Source organism: Primulina eburnea, chromosome 18, assembly GCF_022965805.1.
Source record: "Primulina eburnea isolate SZY01 chromosome 18, ASM2296580v1, whole genome shotgun sequence".
Taxonomy (NCBI): domain Eukaryota; kingdom Viridiplantae; phylum Streptophyta; class Magnoliopsida; order Lamiales; family Gesneriaceae; genus Primulina; species Primulina eburnea.
In genome coordinates, this window is record NC_133118.1 from 8,524,410 (window position 1) to 8,537,206 (window position 12,797).

General features: G+C 43.1%; 1 protein-coding gene across 1 annotated transcript; it reads left to right on the top strand.

Moving 5' to 3' along the window:
* The first annotated feature begins 5,237 nt into the window (after positions 1-5,237).
* LOC140819093 (uncharacterized) lies at positions 5,238-8,003 on the top strand. The gene is made up of 5 exons (XM_073179106.1): positions 5,238-5,498; positions 5,835-6,683; positions 6,776-7,398; positions 7,470-7,553; positions 7,623-8,003. Exons 1-5 carry the CDS (start codon positions 5,480-5,482, stop codon positions 8,001-8,003), a joined length of 1,956 nt encoding a protein of 651 aa, XP_073035207.1. The 5' UTR covers positions 5,238-5,479.
* The last annotated feature ends 4,794 nt before the right edge of the window (positions 8,004-12,797 follow it).

The window sequence follows — 12,797 nt, forward strand, 5'->3', positions numbered from 1 at the left end:
GGCGCGCGGGCGGTCATTTTCTACCGCCCGGGCGCCACATGTTCTGTACAAATATTTATGTTTGTACTAAATTGGCGTCCGGCCTCTCCACTCTAGCTCTTACCACGTCAATTCATATTCAATATTCATTTCTCAATTTCATTGTCATAATATACATCAAATGTATAATCACATATCAAATTCATGAATTATCGATAATCATATAAGATTTACGATAATACGATATACGGTCCTTACATAATGTATTTGAAAATTGTGATTTTCATAAACATTATTATGGATTAAATTAAATTAATTCAAATTTTGAATTAATTAAATATTAGTGGGCCTAGTAGAGTCCAAATAATTAAATTAATTCAAGTGTTGAATTAACAAAACAACATTGGACCTTGTAGAGCCCTATTAGAAATAATTATTAAACTAGTGGGGTTGAGTAAAATCAAGTAAAGTTTAAATGGTCTCAAATGTGTTTGAGACATTTAAATAAAAGTCCATGGGCCTTGTAATTGTTACAAGACCAAGTCAAAAGGCATGCAAGAGAGATGAAAGGTTGGGAGACAACTTTTTCAATGTCCAAGGCATGGCATGCTTTTGGGAGACCACAACCTTTTTGTCCAACCAAGAAAAGTCTCCCCTTCACTCCACACATGCTATGGCCGAATTTTGGGGTGGGTCATTTTCTCCTCAATTTTGTTTCTTCACTTGTTGATGAAAGCACACAATTCTCAAAGAAAAATGCTCTAATTTTTCTAGTGCAAAATTAGAATGGATCTACTTTGTTAGTGGTGGACTTAATTTGAAGAAAGGAGTCACAAAGCAAGGAAAGCTTGTAGAGGGTATTTCCATTCAAGAGCTAAGATGTTTACACCTTAGTTGGAGCCAGCAATCAATCTTTGAGATTGATAGGTACATTTCTAAAACACCCTATGTATGACATTTTGTGTTTTTGTATTTGCTACACACTATAGGCTTAGGTTGCTCGGTTTTGTTTTCTTGTTAAAAAATTTTTTTGAAAAATTCCGTTGCGTATTCGGGCACCTTAATCGATCCCCTTTCAGAAGCCACGTAGGAACCAGAAGATAAGATGAGAGAAAATTATCCTAAACTATTTTCGCAATGAAGTAAATTTCGGGGACGAAATTTCTTTAAGGAGGGGAGATTTTAATATCCAAGCTTGGTGAACAGTACGGTTTAAGATTTCATATGTTTATGGACTACTTGGTTAAGTTTAACTAAAGTTTTGATGTAAAGAATTTTTATTTATGATTTATAGTATTGTTGATTATAGATGATGTGTAGTTATATTGTAGCGATGTTACGATTAAATTCATGATAATTTGTATGTTGAGCCAATTGGTATGAGACCAATCGAAGTGGTTAGATAAGACATAGAGGTGCAACTTTCATGTTGAGAGTGTTGCCAAAATATGAGGAGAAGCGCCGTTGCGATTCGATTCTAGTTGCAAAGTATATTGTTGGCTTCAGAGGACACTGCACTCGCGCCAGAAAAGCTACCGCACCCGCGGTGATTGGACAGTATGGCTATCGCACCCGCGGTAGAGAACTCAGCGCACCCGCGGTCGTTTCTTTCGGATTTTTGGATGTGGTTCCGCCTACGTAGCGCACCCGCGGTGCAAGGACTATTGCACCTGCGGTGCATGAACAATGTAATCGTGTTTTGAAGTTTTAAGTGATTAATTGCAAGTGTTTGCTCATATTTCCTTCATTCTTTTCCATTCTTATCGGTTCTTCAGTTCAAGGGGGAGCTAGGGTTCTCATTTCTTTCTTTTGTTCCTTTGATTCAAGCTTCTAGTTGGGTTATTGAAGTGAGAGCAAGATCATTTTGGATTTAAGGAGCTAATGTAATCTTGTGGTTTTAGTTATTTTTGGATTGTGGTGTTGGGGAAATTATGGAATTTATGATTGTGTTGGTTTTATGGGTTTTATGGTATGGTTATTTGATTATTAAGTTGTTGATGCTTCAATACATGCTTTATTGTTGTAGAATTTATACCAAGAGATTAGAATCAAGCTTTCCATTTGTAGTAAGTGGAATTCATCTCTTGTGCTCACATGAAGTATATGTATTGTATTTCAATGGTTTTAACATGCTAATCCCTTCCACTTGATTCATGTTATGTATGGATACACTTTGTTGTATATTAGAGGCTTTTATATGTCTCAATTATATAAAAGAGAATGCAAATGAAAAGAGTATTCAAAGTGCTTGTTTTAATGTCCAAGAGGGAGTTCAAATGATTTATTGGATTGATAAATAGATAGTCAGAGATTGCATTCAATTAGTTGATCAATGACTAAGGCTTATATCCCAACAGAGTAATCGATTTATATCGATGGGATATAGGTACAGAGACAGAGATACTATTTAGATATCAATCCACCGGAGAAAAGAGAAATACCATCGTTATGGTAATGTTATACTATGTTATTCATGTTTTAAGAGTTAGATGGTATTTAATGATTTCAAAGTCATGTTTTACAGAGTATGATATTTGTAGATTGTTATGTAAGAGTTCCACTTGCTGAGTTTTATACTCATTCCAGTTATTTCATGTGATGTAGATAAGAGTGACGAGCCGGAACGTTGATTGGAGCCGAGGTCATATGCACAAAAAGATAGAAGGAAGAAAGATATTTTGTTAGCATTTTGACATGATCAAAAATGATATTTTGTATTTTGATACAACAATGTATTGATCATGTATATACTTTTGATTGTATATATATTGAAAATATATTTATGTCAGGAAAATTTTAAATCCTTCTTTCCTTTAAGTAAATTTTAAAATTCCGCTATTATTTTATGAAATCACTCAAGGGCGTTACAAGCTCCCTCTCACCATAGGGATGCGTCATACCTCAGTATATAAGTGGCGCACCTGACCCGGTCGCCATCCCTCATCTCCAGATACTGAAAATGTAACTCCAAAGACCGAATCCAACCCTCCGCCACAAAAGGATCAATGGTACCCCTGAACTCCTTTGGGTTGAGCCATCTGAACTGATCGTAAATTTATGTCTGAAGCCTGCTGCGCCTGCTCCATAAGCCTAGCAATACCCTCAAGTACACGGGCAGCTGCGTCCCCTGGCGGCGGCGGTGGTGGTGGAGGTGGGCCTTTGCCGCCTCCTGAAGTATCATCCTAACGATCTGTACTGGGGGCGCGTCTGGGAGGCATGATATCTAAATACAGTCCAAATTCTAAACATAACCCATCATGCAATTTAATCTAGTTTTCAAAAAATTTTAATCCTTAAACCATGAAAGCAGCTAAACATGTATTGTAAATCGCTATAAAGAACGAATCATGCAAACATGTAGGTGATAGCATTAAAACATTTAAAACACGTAAACTTACAGACTTGAGGCTTGAAGGCTGAGCTGTAGAAGCCGGCACTGGCACAACCCTATACAGGACACTTGCTCTAATACCAACTGAAACATCTACTAAATAATTTTTCATCACATAATCGAAACTTAATTTAAATGCATGCATGCAATAATGCAGAAAATTCACATTTTTAAATTAATAGTGATGCAGCTAAAATAAATGAGTCGCGTAGACTGCACAAGCGAGATCTGACTGGTTAGCAAACTTGTCCACTTGGCCCGTAAAGGAGCTCGCCTGACTGGTAAACGGATCCACGTAGACAATGCACGGTAAATCGCTGGGTGTCACCTGCGTCACGAACACTCGTCAAGAAGCGCCGGGAGGATTCCCGGCGTAGACACTCCGACGCTCAAGTCAGTAAACAATTCAGAGAAAACTCAGAGAACTCAAGAGCTTTTGAGGAAAAATGAGAGCATACCTTGGACAATGAGAGACATCCTCTATTTATAGGAATTTCGGTCGGGAGTGCCTAGCGGGCTTGGGCTTTTACCAGCAATCTGGGCCTTAGCATTGAATTGGACAACTGCTAAATAATTGCCATAATTTAAATAATAGGACATTACCTATCATAAGCCCCCCACTCTCGGACACTTTAACTCAGCGAAGTGACCGAGAGTAAAATAAGAAAAACTTTTGCCTTTGATTTGTTTTAATATTTTATTATTATTTATTTATTTATTTTAAAATTTTCGGCATATTAACTCACTTTTAAAATATTCTTGCTATTGTCACTTTGAAGAAATACGCAACCGATTGAATTGCTATCTTATGCGGAAATAAAAATATGCTATCAACCGAAAATCCCACGAATTGAGCAAGCCAGCGAGATTTCACCATATTTTCTCCTCTTCGACAGCTATATGAACTCTAGTGGAAAGGAGAAATAACGAGGAAAAGCTGAAAAGGGAGCAAAGACCAATTCACTCGACATGAGTAAGTACATCCACTACACCCCACGTTATTGTTTACTGACTTTTCTTGTACCCCTCTTGTTTGCTTTTAATTATTGAAGCTAATAAATGTTACTGCTCTCCACCAATTGTTATGTTTTAACACACTATGAGTGATCATTCACACCACAAAACGAAAAGGCCTTCGATGCTGGGGACCTACGCTGCCCGTGATGGTGATTTGTCACGCAAAGGAGATGGTGATCTACGCCAAAAAAGGAGACGGGAATTTATGAGGCTCTGTGGAGGTCCGCACTGGTGTCCTCGACCGACGCCTTGGGGACCAGGACATGTGATTAAAGGGAGAACGTGATCTGTTGCGCCTAGGCAAAAGCAAGGTGGAGTTCAAGAAGTGTTTCGAGATCACCTCCACGGAGAAGTCGGTCGATGTCATCTGAAAAAGGCTTCCCTGCTCCTAGGCACGATGCATGTTGTTCGGTAAAGAGGGTGCTGCCCGCTCGAGTTCTAGGAGAGAAAATGGTGTTCCGCCATAATGGAAAACATTTCCCGTTCCAGATGTGTATTCCATCAGTGACTTCCGATCGCCTCCAAGCTAACAACACCGATCTGGGAACGGTAAGGGAGCGTGGAGTGGCTATATATATTGGCATGAACTCGATTCTGTTTCGCAGTGCGATATGCTGGCGATTGATCCGGAAAAAATCCCATGACGGTGGACATAAGTGAGGCGCAGCAGAACCAAGATTAATGCCGGCTATACCCACACGGCCATGGAGGAGATCCAACAAAAAGCGCTGGTCCGCCCGAGAGGCGAGCCGCGAAGAACCGACCATCGCCGGCGCCGCGAACATGGGGTGACAAAGGGAGCCCGGAAACCTCCACCAAAATCATGGGAGTCTACTTCAATTTTGATGGATACGCTCCCACTCCCTGTCAAATGCTGATTCTCTTTATTTGAATTTAAATCTCGGGGTAGCTGGTGATGATGCTCTTGGAAATGACTCATTCGTGATAGCAAAAAATGATAGTTTTCGTCAAGATGTTGTGGAAGGCGAAGAAAAGGTAGTCGAACTAGTTGCAAGATATTCGGAGAAAGAGCCACTGGATTGGTTGGAGACAGTCGAATGGAAAACAGAATCCGTGGACGATAAGCGAAGAATGGACAATGATGATTCAGGTTTAAATTTGGATGCTATTGATAAAAGTAGCGAAAAATGGGAAGATTTCAAAGAGGAAGCCCGGAAACCTCCACCAAAATCATGGGAGTCCACTTCAATTTTTATCGCGGTCTAGAAATATCCAAGGATGAATTCCGAAACCTGATATGTTGCTGGGCGATGGTTGTAGTGACGATTGATTGATAAAAAATCACACGTGCGCTTTCGTTGGGAAACAAATCTTAAAATTTCGAATATAAATACCTATATATATATACAATCACATTTTTGACCTGAGTACTCGGATGTTGTGTGCCGGAGCTTTGATAAATTATTTTACCAAAACATTTCTGCAGGTTCTGTTCCTCGTGGAAAAGAGTACTCTCTTCTGATGGCTAACCGTAGGCGTACCCAAATGTCCATAAGTGGCTCTAGTGGGAGTGACGATTCGGACTATTATCTTTCAGAGTCGGATACTTCCCAACCCCTCGGTGGGTCATGCGATGGGATTAATCCAGAGACCCGATCTTTCGCCTCATGTGGACTTTCCAAAAGAGATCAGTCATTAAAAAGCCCTATATTGGAGGATATCCCTGAATCGAGTGAACTTTTGGGTGACGACTCGGGCGATGCTCTGACTAGTCAAGATCTTGAGAGGTTGCGTGAGGCGCTTAGGATACCATCGGAGTGCGACCTTCAGGTTCCGGGGCCTAAACATAATTGTCACAACCCACCGTCGGGTTACTTCACTATTTTTCTTGAACATTTTACCAACGGTTTGGTGTTTCCTCCACAAACTCTGTTAGTGAGCTTGGTTGACAGTTTCGGTATTAGCTTTAGTCAACTATCCCCGAATGCCCTTATAGTCTTTACGGCCTTTTGCCATAAGGTAAAGGAAATTCAAATGCAACCAAGTGTTGAATTGTTCCACTCCCTCTTCTCGGGACGCAGGAGTAAACCAGAATCATTTGTTTACTTTCAACCTCGTCCTAAATGTAAATTTCTGTCTCGAATACCTTCTCCAAGGAATTTTTGGAAATCCCAATTCTTTTACGTTAAGGACTGCGGGTGGGGAATACCGACGGTTTGGAGCTCGGGACTCCGGAAGATTGCACTGACAGAGACTCACCATGCTCTTCAACTTCAATGCCGAGACTTAGGTCTCTTTGAAGAGATTTTTAACATTGGGAGTTTAAATATCGCTGGTACATATATATACATATATGTATGTACACGTATATATATTTGTATATAAATTTATTTATTTAATTATTCCTTGCTTGATGTTTCTCCTTAGCCTTTCTTTGCCTTGTGCGCATTATAATTTGTTGTTTTAAACCTTGTTATCTGACATCTCTGACTCATTGTTTATTTGCAGGCAACAAGTTCGACTTGGCAGCGATCCGGGCTCGCAAGGCCGTTGTAGGGAGGCGCTCCCCGATTGCGGGGAATAGCCGAGCACCTACAAGTCGTGCGGCTTTAGAATCTCGTGAGATCATCCGAAGAGGGTTCCCTCGAAGCCGCTCCGAGCATTATCGTGGGCCTGAGTCTAATGCGCCAAAGAAAAATAAGTTCTCGCCGTCAAACAGAGTTGTGGAGGCTCAATCTTCGAATGGAGGAAAAGAGGATAAAAAACGAGGTCACGAGGTGGCGCAAAAGAAGGATGCTGAAGAGATATCAAAAAATGTCAAGAGGGTCCGTGCGGATGAGCAAGGGACGTCCTCCAAGATTCCACGTGCCAAGCATATCTTCGTAGATGGGGTCAATCATAGGGAGAAGGCTGACTCTTTTTGGGACTTAGAAGACCCAGAGATTGGGTGGAAGAAAGGACGGAGCATTGTTGGGGATCATGACATGGTCCATTTGGTGTCGTTGCCTACAGATTCATTCGCGCACTCTCTTGCGTGGAACTCGTGTCAGGTAGTGTGTTGATTATGTTAGCATCTTGTTGTTTTTGTTGGCGTGCTAATTGTTTATTCTACTTGTTGCAGGGTTTGTCCTTAGCATGTGCTGTGCGAGTTCGGGAGGAAAAATTGCGGAACGATCAAGAGAAGTGGCGAGAAGATGTTTCTCGGGTGAAGGAGGAGAATTGCAGTCTTGTCGAATAGAAGAATAAAATCAGTGCGGAACTTCTTCAAGTGCAGAGAAAACTTGCTGACAAAGGAAAAGATCTTGCAATCCTTGAAGAGAAACATTCTGCAGAGTTGAAGACCGGTGGCCAGTTTCTTCAGTCTGAGGCAGGCAAAACTTTTCTGAAACATGTTGAGGAACAAAGTGTTCGGACGTTCAAAGCGTCTGATGCCTTTCGCGATGACGTTCTTGATCAGGCCATGACGATTCATGATGATGTGGTGTTGGATTGCCGGGATCAGTTGAGGAAGACTGGACGCGTGCCAGAAGAGGTAGTGATGATGATTGAGCCTAGCGTCTCGGAAATAGGCAGAATATCCATTGACGATATCCCGTTGGGCGATGCCGAGATGATCGAGGCATTGGATCTTCAGGCTGCTGAAGAAGAAACATAGTGTTACGCCGCACTTATCATCATTCCTTATATTTGATTTCATTCGTTATTATTGTAGTTACTCTATTCGCTTTTATTTTTGGTATTTCCATATGTACTGGATAGTTGTTTGGGAATTAACGCTCTTCATTCTACATATCTGCTGGATTTGTTTACGCGGGAGCTTCATATGTTACGTTAATGCAATGCTTATTTTATACTTGGGAGGGGATCAATCTCCCAATATGTTGTCTCAAGGGGAAGTCCTAAACCCCCATTTAGGGTGGTGAGGTATCCCGGGACTTATGTCGTCGTTGACCTCTTATAGTGTCTGTCATGCCGGCTATCCCGCGAGGTTGGCCAGACCTCTTTTTTTCTTTTGGGAAACCTTTGACGACTACATGGGTACATATGTGACGATCTAAGCATTAGCGCTTGGAGCATTACAAACAACTAGTAATTGCTGCTGAAGGAGAAAAAATTTACAGCTTTATTGAAACTTGCAAAGGCGGAATTACATGGAGAAAAATGTAAAAAACTTAAACAACAAGATATAAACTTTTATTCTTTTATTCAGCTGCGCCCTTCTACGGGTAAAACTTCCTCAAATTTGTTACATTCCATGGTCGAGATAGTACTCTCCCATCTTGGTGTTGGAGGCGATAAGTTCCTATCTTGATTATCTCCACTACTTTGTAAGGGCCTTCCCATTTAGGGTCAAGTTTGCCGACGGGGTGCAAGACATCCACTTTTCTCATGACCAGATCGCCTACCTGGAAGGCTCTTGGTTTTACTCGATCATTGTAAGCTCTAGCCATGCGGGCCCTGTATCTCTCTGCTCGGACTGATGCTTCATCTCGCAGTTCATCGATCATATCCAAAGAGGCTCGAAGGGCCTGATCGTTCTCGAGTTGCATGTATTGTTTTACCCTTAACGAGGTCTCTCCTATCTCGGCGGGGGCTACAGCTTCGACACCGTGTACCAGGTTGAAAGGAGACTCCCCTGTTGACGAGCGAGGTGTAGTTCGGTATGCCCACAAAGCGCTCGGCAATTCTTCCACCCAATTGCCTTTAGCCTTGCCGAGACGGGTCTTCAGATGCTGCAATATAGTTCGGTTAGTTACCTCTGTTTGCCCATTGGCTTGTGGATTTCCAACCGATGTAAAAAACTGCCTGATAGAGAGACCTTCACACCATTCCTTTAATTTTCTTCCAGAGAACTGCGTGCCATTATCCGAGATCAGCGCTCGGGGAATCCCGAATCTACACACTATGTTTTTCCACAAGAAACTTATCACTTCTTTCTCCGAAATTTTTGCCAACGCCTCTGCTTCAACCCACTTTGTGAAGTAATCTACGGCAACTATGAGAAATTTTCTCTGTCCCGTAGCTGGGGGAAAAGGTCCTACCAAGTCCATTCCCCACTTGGCAAAAGGCAGGGGACTTTCCAGTGGTTGCAGCAACGTCGCGGGTTGATGGTAGAGATTGGCATGCTCTTGGCAAGCTCGACAGTGCTTCACCAATTGTAATGCGTCTTTCTTCATGGTCGGCCAAAAGTAACCTTGTCGTAAGGTTTTCCCGGCCAATGCTTTCCCTCCTAAGTGGTTTCCACAAATCCCTTCGTGGATCTCGCGGAGAACGTAATCAGCCTTGCTCGGAGTTAAGCACTTCAGGAATGGTTGACTATAGCCTCGTTTGTAGAGCTCTCCATCTATGATTGTGAATCGCGCAGCTCTTACCCTTAGCTTGCGTGCGACGGCAGGATCTTGGGGAAGATCGTTGTGCTTCAGGTAGGCAAGAATTTCGTCTTTCCAACTTGGTTCTTATCCCTCTAAGCACAGTATATTGCATGTGGTCTCTTCTGCTTCCTCCTTACTGATTGCTAAGAAGGTGATCTTCCTACTGTCGATGTTTGTCCAAGAACTAGCTAATTTAGCTAGACGGTCTGCCACTTCGTTTTTTGCCCTAGGCACTTGTTTTATGTCATAACTCTCTACCAGAGCGAGTAACTCATTGACCCGAGTCACGTACTCGGTCATCTTTTCCTCTTTGGCTTCATAAGTTCCCTTGACCTGGTTAACGACCAACTGGGAATCACTATGCACCACTAAACTTCTCGCTCCTGCCGATAGGGCCAACTTAATTCCTGCTACGAGCGCTTCGTACTCGGCCTCATTGTTTGATGCAGAAAACAACAATTTGATAGAATACTGAAATATATCACCTTGAGGACTCTCCAGCACCACCCCGGCTCCACTCCCATGCACGGTGGAGGATCCGTCAACATAAACCACCCAAGTTGGGATGGAGCATTCTGCTTCATTAGTCGTCATTTCAACGAGGAAATCTGCGAGGACCTGTGCTTTAATAGCTGGGCGAGGTTGAAATTCAATTCCAAATTCGCTCAGCTCAACAGCCCACTTAACCATTCGTCCAGATGCCTCTAGACCAGATAGCACTTGCTTGAGAGGGTGATTGGTAAGCACGACCACTTGGTGACATAGTAAGTATGGGCGTAATTTCCTCGTTGCAGTTACTAAGGCTAGCGCTAATTTCTCAATGTTGGTGTATCGGAGCTCTGCCCCTTGCAATGTCCGACTGACGTAATATACGGGTCTATGCTCTCTTCCCACATTCACCACGAGCACAGCACTGATCGCGTCGGATGAGGTTGCCAGATAGAGCAACAACGTGTCCCATGATTGGGGCTTTGTTAGAAGTGGGGGTGTAGTCAAATACTTCTTCAGCTCCTCGAATGCCTGCTGACATTCCTCCGACCACTTGAATCCCTTTCCCTGTCTTAGAATTCTGAAAAAGGGCAGACCTTTGTCTGCAGCTCTAGAAATGAAACGATTCAACGCTGTCATTCTCCCCATTAATTCTTGTACCCCTTTCACACTTCGTGGCGGACTCATGCTTAAGATCGCCTTTATCTTCTCGGGGTTTGCTTCTATTCCTCTTTGTGAGACCATGAATCCAAGGAACTTGCCACCCCGCACACCGAAAGAACATTTTTCCGGATTCAGCTTCATTTGATACTTTCGTAACACGCCAAAACATTCTTCGAGGTCATCCACATGCTTGACCGCCTGAACACTTTTCACAAGCATGTCGTCTATATATACTTCCATGTTCCTCCCAATCATGTTCGCGAACATCTTGTTCACCAATCGTTGATATGTTGCACCAGCGTTCTTAAGTCCAAAGGGCATCACCTCATAGCAATAGATCCCTCGATCGGTGATGAAACTTGCTTTTTCTTGATCTTCGGGTGCCAATCTTATCTGATTGTACCCTTGGTGGGCATCGAGAAAACTGAGCAGTTCGCATCCGGCAGTCGAGTCAACCAATAAATCGATTCGAGGTAATGGGAAAAGATCTTTGGGGCAAGCCTTGTTTAAATCAGTGAAATCTATGCAAAGACGCCATTTTCCACCGTTTTTTGGGACTAGAACAACATTTGCCAACCACTCCGGGTATGACACGGGTCTGATGTAGTTGGCTCTTATGAGTTTTTCAACTTCTTCGGCTATATGTTTGTTTTTTTGGGGCCAAAAGACCTCTTTTTTTGCTTAATTGGTTTCATCTGTGGATTCACATTAAGATGATGGAGCGCGTACTCAGGGGATATCCCAGGTAATGGCCCGTCACCCCAGGCGAATGCATCAGTGTTGCGTTGCAAAAAAGCTACTAAAGCGCTCTCCACCTCTTCTGACAGATCGGATCCGATCTTGAGGGTTCTTTTCGGGTCACCTGGTACTATTTCAATGCGCTTGAGAGCCTCTGCTGCGGTCATTCTTTCTCTATCCTCTGACTCTCCCTCTACGAGGTGCACTCCATTGTCGCTTGAGTCTTGCTCAAGCCTTTGCTTCTTCCCTTTTATGGAATCTATCCCGGGGCCTTGCCTCCTCCGAGTCTCCACCGCGTCTTGCAAAATAGAAGCATGACATTCTCTAGCAAGCCTGCTATCTCCCACCGCTTCTCCTGCTCCGTCAGAAGTCGGGAACTTCAATTTCATGTGATAAGTGGATGCGACGGCGCGAAACAAGTTTAGGCTTGGACGGCCTAGTATTACGTTGTAGGCCGAGGGAGCTTTCACCACTAGAAACTTTACCATTTTCGTGCTCCGCCTTGGATAAGATCCTAATGAAATGGGTAAAATAACTTCTCCCATTGCTTCAACCACTTCTCCCGTAAAACCGACGAGAGGTGTTTTCACTTGCGCTAGTTGAACATTGCTTAGACCCAGCTTCTGGAATGCATCATGAAAAATGATGTCTGCCGAGCTTCCTGAGTCTACCAATATTTTCTTTACCCAAAAATTGGAAATCGTAGCAGAAATTATTAAGGCATCGTTGTGTTCTCCCCGAGGGGATTCCAAATCTTCACCCCCAAAAGTCACGTCAACATCTGTCAACGATACCTCGTTTACCGGCTGAAGTGCGGCTACGCGCGAGGAAGTGTGATCTGCTCAGGCGGCGCGCGCGAGACTTTTTCTCGCACGGTTTGAATCTCCACAAGCGGGCCCTCCAGTTATAACAGATATGATGCCCCCAGTGGGCAGGTTCTCATCTCTATGCTTAGCTTTCTCGCTCATCTATCCTTGCTCATGTCTCTGCCCACGTGGATGACTGTCGTCACGACGCCTATTGTCTCGCTGCTGACCGCGACGCCTATCCACGTAGTCACTTAAATATCCTCGCTTGATCAACTTTTCTATCTCGGCCCGAAGGCTGAAACAATCCTCGGTAGAATGGCCTTTATCTTTGTGGAAACGACAATACTTGTCAGATCTCTGACGCTTAGGATTTTCCTT

Coding starts and splice junctions, on each gene's coding strand:
- LOC140819093 (XM_073179106.1), top strand. Junction 6,684..6,775: donor TGGGAGTTTAAATATCGCTG/GTACATATATAT, acceptor GTTTCTCCTTAG/CCTTTCTTTGCCTTGTGCGC. Junction 7,399..7,469: donor TTGCGTGGAACTCGTGTCAG/GTAGTGTGTTGA, acceptor TACTTGTTGCAG/GGTTTGTCCTTAGCATGTGC.